Source organism: Micropterus salmoides, unplaced genomic scaffold, assembly GCF_014851395.1.
Source record: "Micropterus salmoides isolate LMB-PRFRI ecotype aquatic unplaced genomic scaffold, ASM1485139v1 Ms_hic_scaffold_5, whole genome shotgun sequence".
Classification (NCBI taxonomy): domain Eukaryota; kingdom Metazoa; phylum Chordata; class Actinopteri; order Centrarchiformes; family Centrarchidae; genus Micropterus; species Micropterus salmoides.
Genome location: NW_024044237.1, coordinates 26,350,219 through 26,375,089, shown reverse-complemented (window position 1 = coordinate 26,375,089; position 24,871 = coordinate 26,350,219). Strand labels below are relative to the sequence as shown.

At 38.1% G+C, this 24,871-nt stretch overlaps 2 protein-coding genes across 3 annotated transcripts; one reads left to right on the top strand and one right to left on the bottom strand.

Annotated features, from left to right (window-relative positions):
* Nucleotides 1-2,218: 2,218 nt before the first annotated feature.
* LOC119889399 lies at nt 2,219-9,158 on the bottom strand. Of its 2 annotated transcripts, none has more exons than XM_038700326.1 (6): nt 9,102-9,158; nt 5,877-6,215; nt 5,440-5,784; nt 4,466-4,582; nt 4,003-4,067; nt 2,219-2,660 (listed from the first exon to the last, which is right to left on the bottom strand). In XM_038700326.1, the coding sequence occupies exons 1-6, from the start codon at nt 9,145-9,147 to the stop codon at nt 2,535-2,537; spliced, it is 1,038 nt and encodes a 345-aa protein (XP_038556254.1). In that variant the 5' UTR covers nt 9,148-9,158; the 3' UTR covers nt 2,219-2,534. The 2 variants fall into 2 exon arrangements, with proteins under 2 accessions (XP_038556254.1, XP_038556256.1); XM_038700328.1 differs by lacking the exon at nt 9,102-9,158 and adding an exon at nt 6,390-6,547.
* Nucleotides 9,159-12,637: 3,479 nt separating this feature from the next.
* On the top strand, nt 12,638-24,753 carry LOC119889398 (integrin alpha-6-like). Its single transcript, XM_038700325.1, has 25 exons — nt 12,638-12,966; nt 13,054-13,175; nt 13,545-13,624; nt 13,706-13,976; nt 14,836-14,955; nt 15,390-15,603; nt 16,310-16,506; nt 16,906-16,994; nt 17,093-17,220; nt 18,502-18,591; nt 18,684-18,748; nt 19,233-19,378; nt 19,469-19,612; nt 19,780-19,901; nt 20,039-20,195; nt 20,294-20,377; nt 20,461-20,540; nt 20,639-20,713; nt 20,904-21,006; nt 21,110-21,286; nt 21,379-21,480; nt 21,745-21,855; nt 22,011-22,115; nt 22,206-22,331; nt 24,462-24,753. Exons 1-25 carry the CDS (start codon nt 12,752-12,754, stop codon nt 24,546-24,548), a joined length of 3,210 nt encoding a protein of 1,069 aa, XP_038556253.1. The 5' UTR covers nt 12,638-12,751; the 3' UTR covers nt 24,549-24,753.
* Nucleotides 24,754-24,871: the final 118 nt, after the last annotated feature.

Here is a 24,871-nt window from a genome sequence, read left to right as displayed (position 1 = left end):
AGCAGGGTTAGCTGGTCCACCATAAATGTCAGTTCACTTTAAGCCTGTTACTCTCCAACAGGTACCAGTGTAGCTCCTTATGCTCCGTAGTACAGTATACATACAAGGCAAATTCTCAGGCTGTAAAAAGCCACTGCTCCTCATCCTTTAAGTATGTGGTGAGAGGTCATTTGAGGTTTTTATATGAGCTTTGGTTTATTGACTGATGATTTAATTCAAAGCAATGTTTTGAGTACGGTGAATTACCTTTTAGGCCACAATAAAACGCATTTCTAAGTAACATGAACTTAATAATTGTCAACATGAATGCAAGTATTTAAGTTGATCCAACATAATGTATTAAGTTAGGTGAAGAAGCTTTTTGGCCACAATAAAACACATTTCTAAGTAAAATGAACTTAATAATTAAGTTGATCTCTGCAAGTGGCTAACTGTCTAACATAGCTACTTGTAGTTTATAAACATAACTAGCCTACATGCTAACTGGAGCGGTGGCTAATGGATAATCCCATATTAAGTTAGCTTCCCAACAGATTTTCCCTGGCTACCTGGTGTAGTGGGACAACGGTGTGGATTTGTGCATTTTATATTAAATAATTTGGAGACTCAATTCCTCTTCTCTTCCTGAGAGAGAGAAGCAGGGAGGTGGAGATCAACTTTCAACAGACGGCTGAAGAGACCCCAACAGAATGGGGGTGGAAAGGTCACTTTCCCTAAGTGCTATTCATGAGCAGTTGATCGTAAAACTGTCCACCTTTGGCAACAGCCGAGATAAGTCTCTTGGTGCCTGAATTGTTAAAATGACAAAGAAACTAACCAGAGATTACAAACAGCCTATCGGAACTCTCCTTGGAGGGGGGCAGGAAACCCTAAACTGCCCCCCCCATACACACACACACGTAATCGTGGCAACTGGCAGCTTTTTCGTGGAGCCAACTTCATCGAGGTCAGACCGAGCCACGTGGTCTCGCCAGCGGCAACGAAGGAAACCTGAAAACAGCCGAATTGCCAGACGGAGGACGGCCAACCATTGAGGTTTTTCTTCAGACACGGAGAACCCCGGAGAATCCCTAGCAAAAAGCCAGGATCGGGCAGCTAGCGTGGGACCCGTGCAACAGGCCAAAGCAGGCCACCGACAAGCAGTAAGACCAAACAAAACATTCTGTGGTCAGGGATGTCCCATAGTATTAATTTTGTCTTTTTAACTCCTAAACTCATAGCTTACTTTCATTAGTTCTCCTCTGCCGTATGAATCAAATGCTTCCCACAATCGAACCTTCATTCTCATTGTTTACCCATTGTTTATTGCCCTGATGTATTTAACCACCCTTTTATATCACCTAATTTAGTTAATAAATTCATTGTAACCAAGGAATTGTGTGTGTTGCCTATTTCTACATCCCTGCCAAGAGAATTGACCCTTTAGATACCAGACTGACTGACTGATTGATAATTCAGCGATTATTAACTAACTGATCACTGGTGAATAAAAGCTACCTAGAGGTCCGGAGACTCTAGGATAATAACAACTCCGGTGGTGTCCCTTCTTTTTAAACGAGAGCTTTTTATGGATTGATATTTTCTGAATATTAAAATTCATAATTGGGTATTAATTCTCATAAATGTATTAAAATTCATAGCTAGTTTAGACATTCTACACTGGCCACCTATTACTCCCGCATTTAAGCCTACTCAATCAGTGACAGACTACAGCTACTAGCTAACTTTACCTCGGCACACAGACTGTACTATCAACACTGCTCAAATTAAGGACTTCTTGATTTCGGGATTTGGTTACAGTAGGCTATCACCAACAGAATCTTGAGCGAATGCAAATATGTGTAATTAAGCATAAAATACTTACCATTCACCATGTTACACTTTAATGAGTTTCTGCTGTGGCCATGCGGTCACTCGTCTGGCCTTGAACATGCCCGCATATGAAGGAGAGGGAAACTGTGGGCCGTTTACACGTCATCAAATTGTATTTTACATTAACTAAACTAAACTAAAGGTCCCCTGAATTAGTTTTTAGGGTGTACATAACTACAGTTTAGTCACACCAATTCACAACTAAATAAATTTTTATGTGGGAGGAGCACAGGTCATGACAAAGCGGGCTCTGACTGGAGCATCCGCGCTCGCACCCATGTCACCATGGCAACCCGTGAAAACTGTCTAATATCACAATATGAAGAAAATAGAACATGGCTTTTATTTTTGTTTATTTTATTATGTTTAATGGCAAAAAATGTTTTCTTACATTCATAATTCTTTCATAATTTGAGCAGTTATTCAAGATCAAAGACAAGAAATAAGAATAAAACAAAAAAATTGAAAAATAATGATACATATTAATTCTAGGTTCAACCAGGCAACATCACAAAACATAACTCACAAAAATCACAAAACTGTTTCTATCCTGAACTAAGCCCTCTTTAACAATAACATTACTGTAAAAATTCACCTGAACAGGAATCAAAGCTGCATGAACATTATTGTATGTAACAATATATGTAGTAGATGTTCATTCCTCACTGATTGACTCTAATGCCAGAGTATATACAGTCCTGTGGTAACTCCGTCTTACTTGTCCATCTTTGAGTTTGTCTTGAGGGAAAATTCAGCGCCACATAGTTCAGTGTCAGCTCTTCATCATCCTGCAGATGACATAATCATCGTTAGATGTTAGAGTTGTAATGCCACAACCAATGGATATGGTGTCCAATGTGCTATAAAGGTTCTAAGGTTTACTGTTTTATATTCTTACCAAATATGAAACCTGTTGGAACAGGAAACATTTTTTAAGTAGTTAATCTAATGTTTTGTTAAAGGATAAAAATTAACAGAACGTGGCCCCCATAAACTGCCAACTCCTCCCACACTCGGTCGCTTATGAGCAGATTAATTTTGCTGTTGTGTGATCCAAATGCAGTTTAAGGTTTCTGCAGCATTTCAGTTCACAATGATGTAGATTGATGAAACAACCCATTCTTCAAGAAATAACAAATTGCATGAACTAATATGTGTTGAAAGAAATGTAATGCCTCCCAGATTACGTTTTGTAAATGTTGTTGTGGTCTACGTATCTGGCAAGCCTAAAAAATTTTTACTGACGATTTTTTACCTCAGCCAGAATATCTGCTTGTATTGACTACTGCATTATCAAACTTGTTCAGGATTGTCAGCATTTGGTTAAGGTTAAGGAAAGACTGTGGTTTAGTTTAATGCAGAAATAGTCTGCAGTGATTTGAGACACAACATGTTTCTTAACATTTCTGAAAACACAATCTTTGTCTAATATTAACATATATTAATATGTTTTTATTGACTAAACCTAACCACAGAGTCTGGATGTTAAGCTCACATCTTGCATTTTGGATTCTCACTGTTCCCTCTGACCACCTCCCTGTGACAACGGTGTGGAAGGAAATGTGGCCTTTTCATTCAAAAAAGCACATTTCCCTGAACATAATCCAGACAGCGATTATACCATATATTTATATGGGACATAATTTCTAGGAGACAGGTCTTGGGCGAGGAGCTGCATCTGATCAATGTTATTTAAGAAAGTACTTTATTTAAGTGAATAATTGTAAAGTAATGTACATTAATTAACAATAAATATGTGACTGTCCTCACAAGAGGCCTTGTGACCTTTCAGAAAGTGCAAATAAACTATATACGTTAATATTGAAGTGACAAAGCCCTCCAGCAGTTGTTGTATTTATGATTCTTTTCAATCAGGAGTAAAGAAGAAAGTAATGGGGAGGCCGGGGTGGATTGATGGGTCAACACAATGTCAGACTTGAAAGTCTCCTAACGTTAACGTTGTACTTATTTTAACCCAAACCAAGATGTTTTTCCAACCTTAACCAAGTTGTTTAAGTGACTAAGCCTAACCAAACATTTACCACAGCTGTGTAAGATCAAAAATGTGGAATAACCATTGTTATGATTCAATTCTATTCATACATTAGATGATATTTAAATTATATTTACCATATCACTTGGTTGATTCTCATCTGACCTGTCATGCTCAACATGCTTAGAAGCAGTTACTCCTCCTATTAATGAAAGCAAGTCATTAATGGCAATAAAGTTGTAAATGAATAATACCGTAAAACTTCAAATTAATAGCCCTAAATCACTGAACTAACAATGTGTATCATGTACATATTGACAAAAATTTAAACATTCATATTTGTATGCACAATCCAAGCAACCTAGAATCAGCTCAAGCAGGTGACCGGTGTGTGTTTAAAGAGGTTTTATACATCCAGAGAACTTCTATAAAAACCGGACCAATTAATTGAGATCTGCTTTTATTTGTGAAAATGTGGCACCAGGCCAGTAAAAGGGACTGCTGTCTAATTGGGATTAGGCTTTTAGTTGAAGTTTTACGGTATGTCAGTGTTGGTGTCCGACTTGGTTGTAATAATACAAACACACACGATGAACCTACCTTTGCAATATTCACAAACTGGCTTGTGATTTCTCAAGATAATTAGCACGACAATCACAATCACACAGCCGGCCAGCAGTGTCCCAAGCACAATGATGAATGGGCACAGTTCTTGTCCTGGAATGAGAAAAAAATCCCAAAGAGACACTTAACTATATATTAACTGAAATTTGCTCCTGATTTTACGCATGGTCCATGATGATACAGAGAAAAGGAAATGAATGGCAAAAATAGCATGTCATGTCCTATTAAGGGGAGCCAAGCTCCCCCTCCCCCGAAGTTCGCATTTTGCTTGTACCAAAGTTTGTTGAAAAGACGTTTTCATAGGTTGGTAAGAGGCTATGCTCAAATTAACAAATTAGACATCAGTGCATGACATTGCTAATGTTGGTTGTCATTAGCAACCTGGTGGTAACTAGTTATGCTTAACTAGTTATGCTTATGTTAATTATAAATTAATTATGCAAATGCCTATGATGTCCCATTAAAATTACCACCTTTGAATGTAAATAGAGATCATGACCATATACAGTCCTGTGTTTCCCATTTTTCCAGTCCAGTCCTTTTACTTGAATAGATTTTTATACTACTAATTGGACTTGTACTAAAGTTAAAGTTCATCAAAGTAATCATACTTTTACTTAAGTAGAATATTTTAGTACTCTTTCCACCTCTGGAAACATCTCAACAACTTTTAGATGCCAAGAAACTCTGTACATTCCCATACAATGTGTCTGGGAACCATGAATGGGTTGGCTGTGGCTCAGGAGGTAGGTCATTTTGAAAATATATTTTTTAAAAACTTCAAATAAAAAAATCCAAAGATAAAATTTCCTAAAAATAAACATAATAAACATAACATAATAATAAACATTTTTTGTTTCTCTTTCCTATTATCAACACTGCACATAGAAAGCAACAGAATAATAATCAGTATAGCTGCATTATGAGTTAAATAAGACTTTAAAACATACTAGTCTCCACTTTAGTTCCTTCACCAAACAGGATTTCTCCACATGCGATCACAGGACAGTAGTACGTCCCAGCATCAGAGGAGTTCTGGATAGTTGTGGACAGACTGTAGTCACACCTCCCGTTCAAATCTTTGTCAGCTCGACTCTGAGTGTAAATAACACTTGAATAAGATTCTTCTGATCCAGCTCTGAACCAGTACACAAAGTGTTCCTCTGGAAACTGGACTCTGCTTGTATTGTTCTTGAAGAGAAGTGAACAGTTAAGAGTCACTGAGTCGCCAAGATGGACTGCTTGAGTGTCCGGACTTTGTCTCATGTAGACAGATTTCTGCTGAATTTTATGATCTGTGTGATTCACAAAATGGAAGGAATTAAGTCATGGATTGGGTATTGACACAGACATGGCAAACAAAAACACTGAAGTAAACATACTTTACCATTTACAGCCAACAATACGCCATTAAAATTTTTCATTTTGTCTGACGCTCCTTCTTGACAGAAGTATGTTGCTTCGTCTTCTTTGGTTACATTTGTGATGTGAAGAAAATACTGAGCGTTCCCTCTTGTGATTGTAAATCTTGATTTGTCAAATTGTCCTTCAAGTTTTAACTTCTTAAAAGTTCCTGCTGCAACTGTTTGGACCATATATCCAAACTTTAGTTTATACCAGTAAAACAACCCGGCTTTATCATCAATGACTGGACATGTCAGAGTCACATTATCACCACGTTTAACCACAGTCAAAGGGATCTGGTCAGGAACATCTCTGGTTTGAGCTGAAAAAAAAGAGAAAAACAATATCAGAGTTACTAGGCAACAGAACAAGTAAAAATTTAAATGCGTATCAGAAAGCCTATTTGAGATCTATTCAAATCATTTATATAAAATGTTGTATAGCCTAATATGTACATTTTTTAACAGTCCTCATCTAAAATAAAAAGTACACTCACACAATGCACTTAGAAGAATCAAAGCAGCCAATCTTCTGATCATTGTGTTACAGCAACCTTCTCTTGCACAACTGAGGCCTTCCTACTCAAGTGGAAGATTTTATCGCAAGCTTATCAAGATTTACAAAGTGGCAATCATAGTGATTGGCTGAAACACAGAAAATAAACTTCCTGTTAAATTTTGCAATCCAGTGACCCATTTTCTGTGACTCTAAGCTATAAAGTTTGATGTTTTACACTGATTGTAAAGTAATATTCAATTATATATAATTATACAGCAATAAACGTATACAATTAAACGTAAAATACCAGATACACTAAAATTTATTACAAACACATAATTCATTTGATTCCCACATAGTCTATGACCAACAGTTACAACACGTTTTGTCTGACAAGACATTTTCAGTGAGGTTAATCTACAAAAGAAGCCACACATTCATAAGCAATTCGATAAGAGGTGAGAAATGGTGGTGAAAGGGGGACAAAATAAGCCACCAGTGCATAGATTGTCCTGAAAGAGGTTAACTACTGCAGACGTATGTTTTATGCAACTTAATGTTGTAATGTATAACACAGCCTATTGAATAGTGCCATAAACTGTATTAAAAAACCATCACCACGTCAACGTTTTCACTTATCGATTAAGTAGCTGAACTTTTGCTGGATGGATTGACCCTAAAAGTTTCACAGTTCAAAATTTAATAACTGAATAATTTGTCATTCGGGACGAATGAAATAATTGGCAGTGCTTATTACAGGCCTGTAACAGCTACAAGAAGCCAGAAATTGATTTATGATTGATTGATTTATTGATTGTTGTCGGGTTATAAAGTCAATTTCAACATATTGTAACGGACTGGGTGACTAGTTGTTATTAATTGTCAAGAGTCAGAATGTCACTAGTAAGACTCTTATAGTCAGCTCTTTACAGCAATGGTGTATCATGGAGCATCTCAAAAGTTCCCAGAAGTTAACAGCAAATGCTAGCAGCACAGCAGAGCTTCAACAGAATATGCTATTTGGGACACACGTTTAAAGATGTGGTATTGTGCTTTTTGGCTTTTTCCCTCTCCTTCACTGAGTTATATACCTTTTATGTGCATGTAATAGGTTTGCAAAGTGAAAAAGCCCAAAGTCCAGCCCAAAGGGAGTTCCCATCTCCCATAGAAAACTCTGCTCTGAACTGCCTGAAAACAGCTGTTTGTAGTCCAGCCGTTTCCCTTTCATCCCTGTGACGTCACAGTGTGTCATCACCTCCCCTCTCCCTTCCAAACACTAGCTACCCTCCAGGCAGTCAATGGACATAAAGTTGTTACTGTGATGTAGAGGCAGCGCTCAGTTAAAACTTCATGGATGAAAGATACATTTGTTACAGATTAATAAGTCATCACTCTGAAACTCTGGCTCCAGCCAAGCTGGTCGGCAACATGTATAGCTGAAACAAAGCTATGTGTACTTCTCACAGACCCGCCCTTCTCTGCTTCTGATTGGCTATTACTGGCTTTTCGCTTATCCGCCCTTCTCTGCTTTTGATTGGCTAGTAGTCCTTAACTAGGAACTGCGCATCTGTAACTTTCAACAAAGATCATTTAGAGACATGATGCATCAGCTGCAGCAAGGTATGAAAAAAATATGGTGTTTTTTGAAAATTAAACCATGTAAAGCTTTTCTGGTACAAACCCTAAATAAGATTTTGAACCTGAAAATGAGCATACCACCTCTTTAAAAGGTAAGACGTGAAGAATGTGTTTATATATTACAGACACAAGTCAATCAAGTTAACGTGCATTTAAGCATGTTAGTGGATTTCCCCTACTAAATTAGAAGATATAGGAACATTAACGGTTAAAAAATTCCTATACAGATTATGATACTGGAAATGGATAAGGCCAGCAACACACAATATAAACAGGAGCAGACTATTAATTTATTTTAAAGTATGTTCCCATAATGCCACTTCTCAGGCCCAAAGTCTGACTCAGGTCGGCTGAATCAGTGAACTCTTTTAAGTCCCTTCTTAAAACATACTTTTATAGGAGAGCCTTTCCCGATCTTATTTGACTATTTTATCCCTTTTATTTTATTGTATTTTACTAATTTTATATTAATTTTTCATTCTCTTATCTTGTTTTTTTGTATTATTCTTTACACTTGTTAAAGCACTTTGTAACTTGTTTTTGAAAAGTGCTTATTAAGGATTATTATTATTATTATTATTATTATTTCATCCAAACTTGTGGAATAAGAATAACATACCTGAGGTATTTAATTTTAGTGAAATATATTAGTGGTACATGTATGAATAACAGACTTCAAAACGTATTTTTTTTTTTCACGCTTGGTAGTATAGGCTACTGACATATAGCAATCTTCATAGTAAACATGTATTCTATTAGAGCAGTAGGTTCTGCCTGGCTGAAAAACATGACATGTTTCAAATAATCCAGCAATAAGAAATCATTGTAAATGCCTTTTAAAATATAGATATAAAATATTTCGCACACCATCACACCACCACCACCAGCCTGAACAGTTGATACAAGGCAGGATGGATGCATGTTGCATGTTATTTACACCAAATTCTGACCCTACCATGTGAATGTTGCAGCTGATATCGAGACTCTTCAGACCAGGTATCATTTCTCTAATATTCCATTGTCCGATTTTGATGAGGCTGTGTTAATTGTAGACTCAGTTTCCTCTTCTTACCTGACAGGAGTGGCACCCGGTGTGGTCTTCTGCTGCTGTAGCCCATCTGTTTCAAGGTTTGACGTGGTGTGCGTTCAGAGATGGTATGCTGATGATGTTATTTGAGTTACTGTTGCCTTTCTGTCATCTCAAACTAGTCTGCCCATTCTCCTCTGACCTCTGACATCAACAAAGCAGTTCCTTCCACACCGCTGCAGCTCACTGGATATATTCTCTTTTTTGGACCATTCTCTGTAAACTCTAGAGGTGGTTGTGCCTGAATATCCCAGTAGATCAGCATTTTCTGAAATACTCAGATCAGCCGAACTGGCACCAATAACCATGCCACGTTCAAAGTCACTTAAATGTACCCTTTCTTCCCCATTCTGTTGCTCGGTTTAACTTCAGCAAGTTGTCTTTACCATGTTTACATGACTAAATGCATTGAGCTGTGATTTGCTGATTATCTATCTGTGTTAACAAGCAATTGAACAGATGTACCTAATAAAGTCGTGTATGTAGTTTCCAACAATAGATATTCCGGTGTAACTACTCAAAAATAAGGTCTTTTACCTTTTTAGTTTCGCAGCATTGTGGTATTTGCACGTCAGTGTCTATGAAACTACAATCAAAGCCACATGCAGCAACTGAGCTGTGAGATGTAGGCCGTGGCTGGCCATTTCTCTGCTTTTCACAGACCACCAAGCATGTTTACTCAGAATGTACATGACTTTGGGCATCAACAGGATGTGTAGCTAGGGTACAAGAAGCCTCCGTAGGCGAAATTTAGGTTAATCTGATAGTTTTGAGTTCTGCCTTCCTGGCAGAGATCCTCACAAGTCTTTGAGCTTGAGTCCAAGTCAAGTCTCAAGTCTCTGAGCAAGAGCAAGTTGTAAGAAGTTTTAAAGCCAAAGTTTATGATGAATAGCACTGTAGCTGCTGTGTTTGTTGTCTTCTCTCGTATGTGGCCTTGTGTAGCAGATGCATAGTATGTGTTACGTAGATAGGTTATAGGTAACGGAGGGAGGGGAACAAAAGCAAGCTCATAAGACATTTCCTAAAATAAACATTGTTTACAAGTCCTGCACCTAGAGTCTGAATCAAGTCTGAAGTCTTTTGAGGACGAGTCTCAAGTCAACTCTGAAGACATCGTGTGTGCGTCTTAAGTGGCACTCGAGTCCGAGGCTGTGTTCGAAATCATTGCTCATTCACTACACCCTACTCCCTATGTAGGGAGTTGTATGTAGACGACTATATAGTGATTTCACCGGCATTATTAAAACAACACTTTTGGACACAACCCCGATCAATATTTCGGCTCCGTTAATTACACCATTGCCTTCGGACAATCAGTTGGTGGACTGCACAGATACGCCAAGGGTGAGAGAGAGGGAGGGCAATGAAACAAAGTCTCATCTCCCAGGCTAATATTTTGATTGATGACCACAGAAAAAGGGCACTTTCTCTCCGGGTATAAAAAGGGCAGGTGCGCAAGCCCCTTTTGATATCTATGTGTGCATTTGCCTGTATATTAGTCATAAAGACAATAAAACTGTGAAGACCAGTAAACACAGAGTATGAGATCAGTTCATTCTCTCCTTTTTTTTCTTTTAAACACTGATGACAGAGAGACAGGAAGTGGAAAGGAGAGTAGATGAACTTGTTTCTTTCCAAAATGAACATACATTTAGTTTAATTTTAAATACCATGTGTTGTGTTAGTTGTAAAGGTCAGATGAATCAGTGAACCTGCAGTAATTCTTGTTGTGTGACATTTATGTTTACTTTCCAGAGTTACTAACAACACTACTATGATACCAGCACAACAACTACAGCTACTACAGCTACTACTACTTACACCACAAGTGCTTTTAATATAAAAATAGATGGATAATAGTAATGGTTGTTTTTTTAGTTGGTTAGTCTTCTTCAGTCTAGCAGGGGCATAATTTGAATAAAATATTAAATAAAACCTGTAGCAGTGAAGATCTATAGGCCTGGCATACCGGACATATTGGATCTTCTGGTAACAAATACTCTGGCGCCACCTGGTGTAACAAAGCGGTTTTAATTTACTATGGCCTACTATGATGTCCTAGTGCTTTTCTGTAAATTAAAAAAAATAAAAATCACATTTCATGATGTGTTGTGGGAAAATATTTTTTAAAATGTTTAACTTTAACATTTAAGGTTAGCTGCTCCAACATAAATGTTGGTACCACCAGTGTAGTGTAGTACAGTATACTGTATATACAAGGCAAATTCTCAGGCTGTAAAATGGCACTGGTCCTCATCCTTTAAGTATGTAGTGAGAGGTCATTTGAGATTTTTATTTGAGCAATTATTTTTAATTCTTTAGTTTATTGACTGGTGTTTTAATGTTGTCTTCCCTTGACTGTCAGCACATTTCCTAGGATATATTGCATTTTTGGAAACACAGCGGCCACCTTTCACCTTCACAGAAGTTTTTTTCAAGCAGAAAAGAATGACCGTTCCTGCCCTAAGTGAGAGCTGATTAAATACATTTAGTCTTTGTTGAGGTGAAATTATTATTTAATACCCATTTCTTGTCAGTGTGTAATAGTCTCTTTCGTTCTTTTAATGCAGTGGTAACTGCTGATTAAGTTAGGTTTTACTAATGTATTTTATGCCAGTCTTTAGTTTTAAGTGACTTGTTTAGTTTGGTTATGGCGTGGGTTTTTGTTTGTCTGCTCGCATTGGGGCTTAGGCAACTAGACCACGTTATTTCATGGTTGAGTGTTTTGTGAGTTTTATTTGACACAAAAATAAAAGTAATTCATAACATATATAGTCAAAAATATGGAACTGGGGGAGTCTTTTGCATGCTATTTTTAAATGCAAGACTTGCTCAGTTTTAGTCTTTAAGTCTGTCTGCACGAGAAGCTGCAGAATATTCTGTTTAGTTTTTAGAAATTGTAGTGACAAAGAAAACTGACCTTACTTCCTAAGGTTACTTGTGAATTATAAGAGTCAGTGTCAACAGTCAACACTAAAAAAGTAAACAGTACTCTTAAGTTACACATTAGGTACACTTGTTAAGACTTAAAAAGGAGATTTCAAAAATGCTTGGGAAAGATTGAACATTTGACAGAGTGGAAGGGGCAAATATTTGAACAGGGAAAGTTTTTCTTTCCTCCATGTACTGATTGAATACATTTACTGTTGCTTAATGGGCAATGGAAGAAAAAGTGCTTTTACAAGGTAGTTCTCAAATATGAATGGGTTGAAGGGTGTTGCTGAACAAGAGGTCATGAGTTGCCATAAATCTCACAGAAGAGAATGACAGAGTAAATAACGAGGACAGGTTCTTTGTATAAATTCAGCCATATATGCGTGTTGTCTCTTTGGCGTTGCTTTTTGTATAGCCAGTGAAAGTTACAACACAACCTCATCTAACTTTCTATTATCAACTAGAAGCAGACAAGACTTTTGCTCAGAGGGAGTGTCTCACGTTTGATTCGCATCAAAGCAAAAATTGGTTAATATTTACCACAGTTATCAACTCAGAGCTGAACAGGGCAGCTTTGTTACTGTGAAGATTTCTCGTCACCACACCCTGTTTGTCCACAGTGAGCCAGTTAGCAACTGCTTTGGCCAATCCCTTTTCTATCAGGGTTTACACTCCCTCTGTGCTCTCAGCACGGGCACTGCATGAGACAGAGCAGATTAAACATTTTAATCAACATAATCATGGCAAAACATTGGCACATGGTGTATCTGTGGAGTGTCTGGCACCTCCAGACCTATAATGTTGCAGCTTTCAATCTGGACACCCAGAATGTGCTGCAGAGAAATGGAGATCCAGGAAGCCTGTTTGGATTTTCTGTTGCCTTTCACCAGCAGCTGAACCCTATAAGAAAAAACATGTGAGTAAAACTTAGTTATTTAAGTTTGAGTTATTTTAAATCAAATTCTGTGTCCGTGTCTTACCACATAAAAGTTTTTCCCCCCAGATTACTGGTAGGAGCTCCACGATCAAAACATCGGAACCAAGTAAATGTAACAGGTGTTGTTTACCAGTGTGATCTTGCTACAACATCCGAGCGGTGTCAGCCCATTGAGTTTGATAATGAAGGTTTGTTTGCCTGTTTTACTTGATTGTATGAGTCATCTTTGCATGTTTATTGGGATGTAATCAGTAGTAGAAAGTAGACGTAAGCACAAGTTTGAGGTACGTGTACTTTACATATAAATACATTATATGCTACTTTTAATTTTAGTCCACTACATTTCACAAATGGACGCTTTGTACCAACGCAAGTGGCATCCATTAACGTCATAGTTCATTGCACTAGGGAAAGCCTTTTAGCGCCATTGTTCAACGCTAAAAGTATTGTATATAACCAGAAAAGTTCAGGTAAGGAGGTGGTTGAGGTACAACTTTTACTGAATGTAATACTCACTTTGCAGCCACACAGTAAGTTCAACTTGTTCATTTTTCAAGAGTTCCTCGACAGTAAAGGCATTGACAACCAGTGGATGGGAGTGAGAGTGACGAGCCAAGGTCCCGGTAAAAATGTAATGGTAAGCAAAATCCTCCGCATTTAAAAAATAAAAATCTGTTAAACAATCTGTCAACAGTTATTCTATCATCTTCCCTTGTAGACTTGTGCTCATCGATACCAGCAGTGGAGCCCGAACCCAAGCCTTTATGTCCCTCGCCTGGTGACGGGTCAGTGTTACCTCTTAGGAGATGACCTGCAGGTCGGGAAGGAGGAGAGGACGTGGAGGAGGGTAGTTTGTGATACGGAACACCTAACCAGACGTCAAAAGACCCATGAGTGGTTTGCATACTGCCAACAGGGTCATGGAGCATCATTTGCAAAGGACAACAAATCTTTGTTATTTGGAGCGCCAGGAGCGTACTATTGGAAAGGTGAAAAATTACATATGGACAACAAAATTAACAAGCATGTACAGTATATATGCCTTGTATTGACAGACTGATTGGAAATTAGCTTTATTTTACATCTTTCTTCATCTTTTATTGCATTTTAAGAAAGATTTTTTAAAAATTACAAATCAGTTTTTATTTTTGTTTAACTGCACTTTTCAACAATAAACCTTTAAACCACAAGGCTGGTCCCAATGAAAGGACCAGAACCAACAATACTTTAGCCCATCTCTTATTACTCTCCGAGTAATAAAAAACTGTATGGAAACAGTATTTCATACCAAGAGGAGATAAGGCCTGGTTTTACTACAGACTTGGCTTTATCCAAAGACTGGACCTTTACAGAGGAAGTACAAAGCCTTTGATGGGTGATAAGAACCTCTGCTTAAAGTCAAGCAGAATTATCAAACTTAAAATGTATATTCTGGGACCATTCTCTGCCACTCTCGCCGTAAAGGTGTCACTTGCTGACACTCTCCAGGATGACCGAAAGGGCAGGTAACCCCGGGAACTGGCCTCACCCTGCAGTTCCCCACACATCAAAGGACCACTGGACCTTCACGGTTGCTTCACGGCCTCTCGGCGGGCTTTGTCCGACTTCATACTTAATAGTACTCATAATTTTATTGACAAATTGTAGGTTCACTATACAATATACTGTAAATGCACTTACTACTGTCTACGTTATTTAGATAATGTCTTGGTTGTTTTGACCCACAATGACATGCATTGCAACTTACATGGTAAAACATACATTCTTCCATGTTTAAACTTGTTTTCCACATGATGCAGCATTTAAAGTTTTGTTATTCTGTGTTTTCTCATATGATGCTGTTCAAAGGAATCGTAAGAATGGAACTCTTGGACAACCTCGACATCTTCAGTGAAGGTTCTCGTGAGACTGGGGATATTGACGAATTGAACCCGACACTCATTCCTCTCCAGAGAGACAGCTACCTGGGTCAGTTTCTTGTCAGGGCTGAGTCAGTTAGGACTTCTTCTTGCTTCATATTTTCAAGGCAAGAAGTGATGATTTTTTCGCTAATAATTATAATTTTATCATTAACTACTTAACGGCCATTGTTTCAAATTTGCATCACACCACTTTTAGACTGCAGCCGAGATAGTGTATGGATTCCCCAGTGCCTGCTTGGGCATATTCCTTTTGCAAGCACTGGTTCCTCATTTATGCCTGTTGTTGCTAATTTGCATCATACCAACATCATACAAATTACAAATGAACAATCTCCACTTCATTTAGCATCAGCTTGAAAGCAAATGAGAACACAAATAAGTCATTTTCTTATATAATTGTAAATAAATTCAGGCGTCAAGGGTTTAATGAAAGACTTTTAAATAAATTCCCCATAAACTGCTTTATTTTCTGTTCTCCAGGATTCTCCATTGACTCTAGTATGGCGCTCATCAGGAAGGGTGAGCTGACAATCGTATCAGGAGCCCCTAGAGGAGGTTACAGCGGCCAGGTGACATTTCTTAAGGCAGACCCTGTGGCACAGAGAAATTTGTCTGTGGAGTTAGTCCTTTCTGGTCCAGGCATGGCCTCCTCCTTTGGCTACGATGTGGCAGTGGTGGATCTCAATGGTGATAGGTAGGATAACTTCAAAACTCCATTAATTAAAATACTTATGTCCATTAAAACCCGAGCTAAGAAATATTTTCAAATACTTATTTACCTATTTTGCTTTTAATGCCGAAAACATGTGCCACACTAAGGCTCAGTCCATCAGTCCTATACTTTGGGTCAAAGTACAATTCCATGCTAATGACTGTCTAGAATAATATAATAATAAAAAAAAATGTATGGATATTCATGGTTACCAGAGGATGTTTATTTGCTCCATGGCCTTTTATCAGCACCAGCATTAGGTCAAAAATTCCCCTTGACAACTTTCTGGTTCAAAGTCAAAAATGAATGACAAGATTTCGATGAAATTTGGAGCAGATTTAATGGTCCTTAGTGGATGAATAGTAATTTTTAAATAAATATATATAAGATAATATATTTGGTATAAAACATATCAAATAACATTAATATAGTTATTTATTACGCTTTGATGTTGTGGAATAAACCTTGCCTCCTTTGACTTGTGATCTTAAAAACACTTGAAACTACCGTGTTTACATTAACATTCAGGGATTTATCATGCTGGTATTAATTGGACACACAGGCAAACAATCTACATCACAGAACAGTAAGTACACAATTCATACGACTTCTGCTTGGGTTATATTTATTATGAGACTGTTTTAGTTGTAGTGTTTGTTTTTCTGTTGCATTATCTTGGTATGTGCAGGTGGGATGACCTTGTTGTAGGAGCACCAGAGTTCTTTGTTAAAGATGGTTTAGTTGGAGGAGCAGCCTACATCTATATCAACAACCAAGGAAAAAACTGGGAGAAGACTGTTCCAACACAACTTCTTGGACAGGAAGAATCCATGTTTGGCCTCGCAGTAGAAAACATAGGAGATGTCAATCAAGATGGTTATGGAGGTTGGAGCATTTATAATATTAAATATAACATGCAAAGTGAAATCCTGCAGGATAGTGATAACATAATGCAACAGTAGCAATAGTGAGTTATGCAGCTAGTATGCATCTAACAACCATTACCCACAATAAGCTACTGGCCTACCTGTTCAAGTAAGGCAAAATCCCTGAGTTTAATGAGATGAGCAGGAGAGCCTTTTTATTCTTGTTAATTGGACCTGTCACTTTCAAGAGGAAGGATGTCTTCTTTCTTCTCTCAAAAGTTTCATAGTTTTATTTAAAAGCTTGGAATCATCTTGAAGAAAGGAAGCGCAGAACACAAATTCTGTTGGGGCTTTTTTTCAGACTTGAAGGACATATTGGTAAACTACTATCTTTGTCTCCAATTTACGTTGTCTTTAGATATTGCCGTGGGGGCACCATATGATGGCTCCGGTCGAGTATACCTTTACTATGGCTCATCAGATGGCATCAACAAAAAGCCAGCACAGGTGAGGTTGTGGGTTTAATTACGAAAACGTCACCAAATCTGTGGTTGGAAATATTTAGAAAGCAAAAACAGACCATTTTCATATTTTGGCTCCTTCAGGTACTCTCATCAGGATCCAAAAAAGTTACTCTGTTTGGATATTCTCTGTCTGGCAACTTGGACATAGATAACAATCAGTACCCTGACTTGGCTGTGGGATCTCTTTCTGATTCTGTCTTTGTTTACAGGTAATTTTGCAGCTCCAGCACAAACACTTGGAAATTATATTCAACCTGAGATATTTTCTATCAGTTTGAACTGGGTCCAGCTGGTACCTATAATAGTCAAAATGAATGAAAAGTGGGATTTTCGTCCCTGTAAAATGCCTTGAATTCCACTAATCCCTGGCAGTTATTGGTAGTTTTCGGTGCTGCGCGTTCGCATTCATCTGTGCCAAAAATCATTGGAAACATACTACCACTCCCCCACCCGCCCCCGCCCCCACCCCTCAAAGGAGCAGCAGAGGCGGCAGCAGCCCGACCTAGCTTCTCAGTCATTGGCTGAAACAAATGACATCCCCAAATCATCAATCACATTTGATTGGTTGGCTTGGGTAAATCCCTCTCCAATAATGATAATGTTAATTTATTCATTATAAACCAAAGTACTTTTATCATTCTGAGGTTTTGAAACAGCTGCTTTCTTTCTCCCTGACAGTGCTTCTGACCAGTGTAAATCTTAGTCTTGAATTTGTTCTCATATTTCTCTGCACTCTGTAAAAACACCTCCAATTACTTTGCCACCTTTCATTCTCTTTTTAGTAATGCTCTGTTTCCGTTTTACTGCAGCTAACACATAAAGAGATAGAAAAAGGTGTCGCCTCTGACCAGTGGGGGCTTACATGATTGTATTTGTATAGCTCACAGCATTTTCATTTACATGTGAAAGCCTCCCCTAGACCTAGGGGAAGGGGGGTCACGGGGGCAACACTGACACACAAAATCCAATCAATGACTGGCAGTTCCTGACAGTTTTCGGTGCTGGCAAAAAATACCCATAAGTAGCCATTAACCTGAACTTTCATGGCAATTTAACGTGCCATTAACTGCCAACCATGGATGAAAACCTTTGGAGCTCTATGGTTTAACTTAACATGAAACTATTTAGGTTAAACATAGATTTACAGATTATAATTATTATTATATATTTTTCATAATTTTGTCCTTGTCAAATTTGTTTATGAAGTCCTTTCCTTTAACATTTTCCCAATATCTACTTGTTTTTTAAAATATATTTATATTAGTCCATCTTAGGTAGCAATGTGTAGACTCAGATTTCATAACGGCTATATTAACAAATGTGATTGGCATCCTTGGAATGCAGTCTAATCCACTCACTGCATGGTGTTATCCCTTGATTTCAATGTGCTATATCAGAGCCCAAAAATAGTAAAACTATTTTTTCATATCATAACAAATCTCAAACAAGTGAATTTACTTAACCCGTCATTCCTGTTGTCTCTGTTACAGAGCAAGGCCAGTGGTCAGTGTCAGCAGCTCTTTAAAGATAAAGCCAAATGAAATAGACATCACAAAGGAACAATGTGATAAACGCACATGGTGAGATGTATAAAAACGCAAATGTCAACATGATCCAACTGCAGTCTTATTGTCTTTTGATCCAATGTGTCTTCTCACAAACTTCTGTAAAGTTATTTTGCAGTGCAGGCTTGCTTTACCTACACAGCACATCCAGCATCGTTCAACCCCAAACTGAGTATGTTTCCTTCCTCCTCCTCCTTTATTCACACTAAATGTAAAGTTTTTTCACTCCTTCTATTTTGTGGCATTTAAAGTCTTTGTAACATATATATACTTTTAAAATAGATTTATGGAGATACCATAGAGATGAACAGTGGTGCTTTTTCATAGCTAGTGGACAAGTTAGATTCTTGGTTGACAAAGTAACACAGACTAGATCATCGAGTAAAAAGCACTCAATGTCAAACTTACTAGTGGGAATAGCAGCTGTGATAATAGAAGCAGCTGTTTGCTCCAGTGTTTGCTGCAGTAATAATTGTAGTAGTTGATGTTAATAATGCTAGTATTATAGTAGTAGTAGTATTATAATGTAATAATACAAGTAGTGGCAATTCTGATAATAGTAGTTTGTCACACTATAACAGTAACGTAATAGCAACAGTGGGTACAGGTATCAGTACAAGTATTGGTTGATGTAATCTTACATGTTTACTTCACAGTGCTTAACTACACTTTTGAGGCTGATGCTGAGAGGAGAAAAGTGAGGCTTCCTCCCAGAGTGGATTTTCTGGGTTTGTCTCAAGGAAAACTGGAGCTGCCTGGACAGAACAGACAATTCTGTACTGACACCAAACTCCGGCTTCTGGTACTGTTTCATTGTACAATGTCCCTTTAAAGAGACCCAACAAACAGCAGACTGTGCACATTAAACCAAAATTTAACTATTCTGTTCCAGCGTGATATCAAGGACAGGCTGCACAGTATACCTGTCTCTGTTACTGTGTCTCTGTGGAGCACCAGTCAGACAACCAGGAGTGCAGATCTGCCTGACATTACTCCTGTCCTCAACCTCTTCCAGCAAAAGAGCACTTTCTCAGAGGTGCGAATGAGTGTATGTGTGTGTTTATCTGTCTGTATACGTCTTTGTCATTGGAACTGTGAGAATTGAACTATTTAGAAATTTGTGTGAGAGATATGAGGAGGATATTGGAACCAATCCATGTTTTAAAAGATATAAAGAAACAAATTCTGCTCTGTTTTTCACAGATTATCTTGATAAACAAGGACTGTGGCAGGGACAACATTTGCCAAAGTAACCTAGGGTTACAGTACAAGTTCTGTTCCAGAAAAACACAAAACAATCAAGATGTTTTCAAATCACTGGCCAGGTAAGGCATAAAAGGTCAAACTAAAACTGACCAAACATAAAAAACAAAACTAGGTAACCATCTTTGGTCCATAGATAAAGCAATATTTATCACTGAACCCTAACTCATACTCATCTGAGGTTATGTCATGTCTTTAGAGAGGATGGTGTTGCAGTCATCACTCCTTCTGATGGAAACATAGCTTTGGAGATCACTGTGACTAACAGGGACGGAGATGATGCACACCAGAGTCACTCAGTCATCGTGCTCCCAGACACTCTTCATTACTCTTCTGTTGTCTACAGTACAGCATCAGTAGGTATACAAGTATGGAGTGTGGAGGGTGTTTTTGTTAATAATAATATTTGTTAATAACACTTTCTGTTTTTATTCCCGCATGCATTTGTCTATAGGAAACACAAGTGAGTTGTACAGCCAATGACAAAGGAACAGTAATAGACTGTGAACTGGGAAACCCACTCCAAAGAGATGCAGAAGTGAGTTGCACTGCTTATTTTTCTTCATGCACGGATCACCATTATGCATTCTAAGTGTATCATGGCTTATTTGTTCCCTTTAGGTAACGTTTTATGTCATACTCGAAACATCCGGGATTTCACTGAGTACAAAAGACATCAACGTCACCCTGCAACTTGAAACGTAAGTAAGACTGAAAAGAGCAGAAACTAGCAACGGTTATTGATCAGAGATGTGTATGTGATTATGAATAAACATGTTCTGTTATTCATATGATGTAGGACAAGTGTGCAGACCATACAACCAGTTGAGGCATTAGCCAAAGTGGTTTTTGAGCTGGAGCTGCAAGTTTATGGGTAAGTACTGATTGTTGTTTTGAGTTATTTAATTGGTTTTGTTTATGAGATTATTGTTTTTTGTTTTGTCATTTCAACACAGATATAAAGAAACAAGGAGTTATTTTAATCTGTATTTATGCTATTTTTAAGTGGAGAACTTTGGAATGATGCATGAAAATGTCAAAGGACGTCTATCTTTGTTTATCAGACTAGCCAGGCCTTCTCAGGTGTCACTCGGTGAAAACTTGAGGGGTGAGAGCGCCATAAAATCAGTGGATCAAATTGGAACTCCGGTACAATATGAATTTAGGGTGAGCCATCATTTATCTTACTTTAAAATGCATTTAATTTCTTCATTGTATTTATTTTATACAAACAGGTGAATGGAAAATGTCTTATTTTTTTTATTAACAGATAACAAATTTGGGCAGACCACTGAAATCTTTTGCCAATGCATCACTCAACATCTACTGGCCAAAGGAGAACTCCATAGGAAAATGGATTCTGTACTTGACTCAGATCAGCAGTAAAGGCATACAGTCTGCCCCCTGCTCACCTGTAAATGAGATTCATCCACTTAAACATGTAAAGGTAATACTTACCACTGCCTTTTTGTTTTATTATTCAAATTTCAAGCAATGCCTGTAATAAACACATGTAACCTGATGATGTTTGGTATCAAGGGTTGGCATGACCCCTCAAGAAAGAGACGTGAAGCTGAACATGAAGCCCTTTCTACTGATGGAATCCCATTTCTTCCAAAAAAAAGGAAATACAAAACTTTGGTAAGAACTTTTTACTATTATTATTATTGTTATTATTATTATTAGTAGTAGTAGTAGTATCAAGTTCAGAAGTTTAATCAGAGAAAGAAAAGGTTGTAGCTAAATTTATTAGCTTTGATTTGTCTGAATTTTAACTGCCTTTGTCCACTTTTATATTATAATTTTATATTATAGTTTTAGCAAACAGTATGTCAATCTTATCTGGGAATCTGTGGGATGTCAACTGTCCAATGTGAGCCTCAGGCCTGTTGTCCTCCCTTTCAGACCTGCTCAGATGGACTGAAATGTGTGGAGATAAGCTGCCCTCTGCTGGGTTTGGACAGTAGTTCAGTGATGGTTCTACATTCACACCTGTGGAACACCACCTTCACAGAGGTTCACATTTCTGTGAAATGCATCAACACTGACTAATAACAGTGATTAAAATGCTTCAGTTTTGTTGCTTTAACACCATGTTTCCAATAATTATTAACTTTTAGCTTTGTGACTGCAATACCACTCACTCATTTATTTTGCCTCTCCCCATTTAGGATTACAGTTCTTTGAACTACCTGGACATTGTTGTGGATGCTACTCTCAGTTTAACACACTCTCCAGAGAATATTGGACTGAAACCAGAGAAGCCTGGGACAAAGGTGCTTTAAAAAGAAGATTTTGTTAACATATTCTATGTTGGTGATTCTACATTTGTGCATTACTCAACTCAATAACCCCTTTGTCCACAGGTAAAACTGACAGTGTTCCTTGAGAAAAAAGCAGAATATTTCACCAAAGTTGCCTGGTGGATAATCTTCCTGACAGTCATTGCATTGCTCCTGTTGTTGGCAGTTGTTGCCTTCTTGTTGTGGAAGGTAATTAGATCATTTACATTTAGCTGAAGCTTTTATCCAAAGCGACTTACAATTGCTATATATGTCAGAGGTTGCACGATTGAACCCAAGTCTCTCACACCAAAGGCATGCGTCTTATCCATTGCGCCATCACCACCCCTGATCAATCTACAGTGGGTACGGAAAGTATTCAGACCCCTTTAAATTTTTCACTCTTTGTTTCATTGCAGCCATTTTCCAAAAATCAAAAAAGTTCATTTTATTTCTCAGTAATGTACACTCAGCACCCCATCTTGACAGAAAAAAACAGAAATGTAGAAATTTTTGCAAATTTATTAAAAAAGAAAAACTGAAATATCACATGGTCATAAGTATTCAGACCCTTTGCCGTGACACTCATATTTAACTCAGGTGCTGTCTATTTCTTCTGATCATCCTTGAGATGGTTCTACACCTTCATTTGAGTCCAGCTGTGTTTGATTATACTGATTGGACTTGATTAGGAAAGCCACACACCTGTCTATATAAGACCTTACAGCTCACAGTGCATGTCAGAGCAAATGAGAATCATGAGGTCAAAGGAACTGCCTGAAGAGCTCAGAGACAGAATTGTGGCAAGGCACAGATCTGGCCAAGGTTACAAAAAATTTCTGCTGCACTTAAGGTTCCTAAGAGCACAGTGGCCTCCATAATCCTCAAATGGAAGACGTTTGGGACGACCAGAACCCTTCCTAGAGCTGGCCGTCCGGCCAAACTGAGCTATCGGGGGAGAAGAGCCTTGGTGAGAGAGGTAAAGAAGAACCCAAAGGTCACTGTGGCTGAGCTCCAGAGATGCAGTCGGGAGATGGGAGAAAGTTGTAGTAAGTCAACCATCACTGCAGCAATCCACCAGTCGGGGCTTTATGGCAGAGTGGCCCGACGGAAGCCTCTCCTCAGTGCAAGACACATGAAAGCCTGCATGGAGTTTGCTAAAAAACACCTGAAGGACTCCAAGATGGTGATAAATAAGATCCTCTGGTCTGATGAGACCAAGATAGAACTTTTTGGCCTTAATTCTAAGCGGTATGTGTGGAGAAAACCAGGCACTGCTCATCACCTGTCCAATACAGTCTCAACAGTGAAGCATGGTGGTGGCAGCATCATGCTGTGGGGGTGTTTTTCAGCTGCAGGGACAGGACGACTGGTTGCAATCGAGGGAAAGATGAATGCGGCCAAGTACAGGGATATCCTGGACGAAAACCTTTTCCAGAGTGCTCTGGACCTCAGACTGGGCTGAAGGTTTACCTTCCAACAAGACAATGACCCTAAGCACACCGCTAAAATAACGAAGGAGGGCTTCACAACAACTCCGTGGCTGTTCTTGAATGGCCCAGCCAGAGCCCTGACTTAAACCCAATTGAGCATCTCTGGAGAGACCTGAAAATGGCTGTCCACCAACGTTTACCATCCAACCTGACAGAACTGGAGAGGATCTGCAAGGAGGAATGGCAGAGGATACCCAAATCCAGATGTGAAAAACTTGTTGCATCTTTCCCAAAACGACTCATGGCTGTATTAGATCAAAAGGGTGCTTCTACTAAATACTGAGCAAAGGGTCTGAATACTTATGATCATGTGATATTTCAGTTTTTCTTTTTTAATAAATTTGCAAAAATTTCTACATTTCTGTTTTTTTCTGTCAAGATGGGGTGCTGAGTGTACATTACTGAGAAATAAAATGAACTTTTTTGATTTTTGGAAAATGGCTGCAATGAAACAAAGAGTGAAAAATTTAAAGGGGTCTGAATACTTTCCGTACCCACTGTATAATAGTGGTTTTTGGGGTTGCTTTTGATAATTGTGGTAAACATTACATTCCAAGGCATTGAATAAAAACATCCAAAAAGTTATACATCCTTTTGAATTATACAGAACTCAATGCTTTGTATTTACAATCTGCTTATTCAAAGTTTGAGGTAACTGCAAGATTTCACTCTTAATAATGCAGGATAATAAAATTGAATTTCACTCTAATGCAGTACATTTGGTGTTCTAAATTCAGAATAATCTACCTTCAAAATGTTGAGAAATACATTCATTGTATTTTTATGGACTGTCTCAGTAAATGTAGTGTATAAATGTTTAGTACTGACTCATATTTTCTCTCGTCAGCGTGGATGCGTGAACTGTCTTGCTCAGAACAAGAAGCCCTCACATAAAGGAGATCCAAACACAGAGACTGCTCACCTTACAGGCTAAAAGTAAAACAAAGGTGTGCCTCAGTGGTATGAGACACACATGTCACGAACACAAGAGCTTAAGGCTTTGATTCCGGCTCAAATACTTTCTAACACTAGTGCAGATCTACATGGTAATACATTGGTTAGGAGATATAGATAGATATATCTATCTCTATCTAGATATATATCTAGATCTATCTATATATACAGTGAGGAAAATAAGTATTTGAACACCCTGCTATTTTGCAAGTTCTCCCACTCAGAAATCATGGAGGGGTCTGAAATGGTCATCGTAGGTGCATGTCCACTGTGAGAGACATAATCTAAAAAATCAGAAATCAC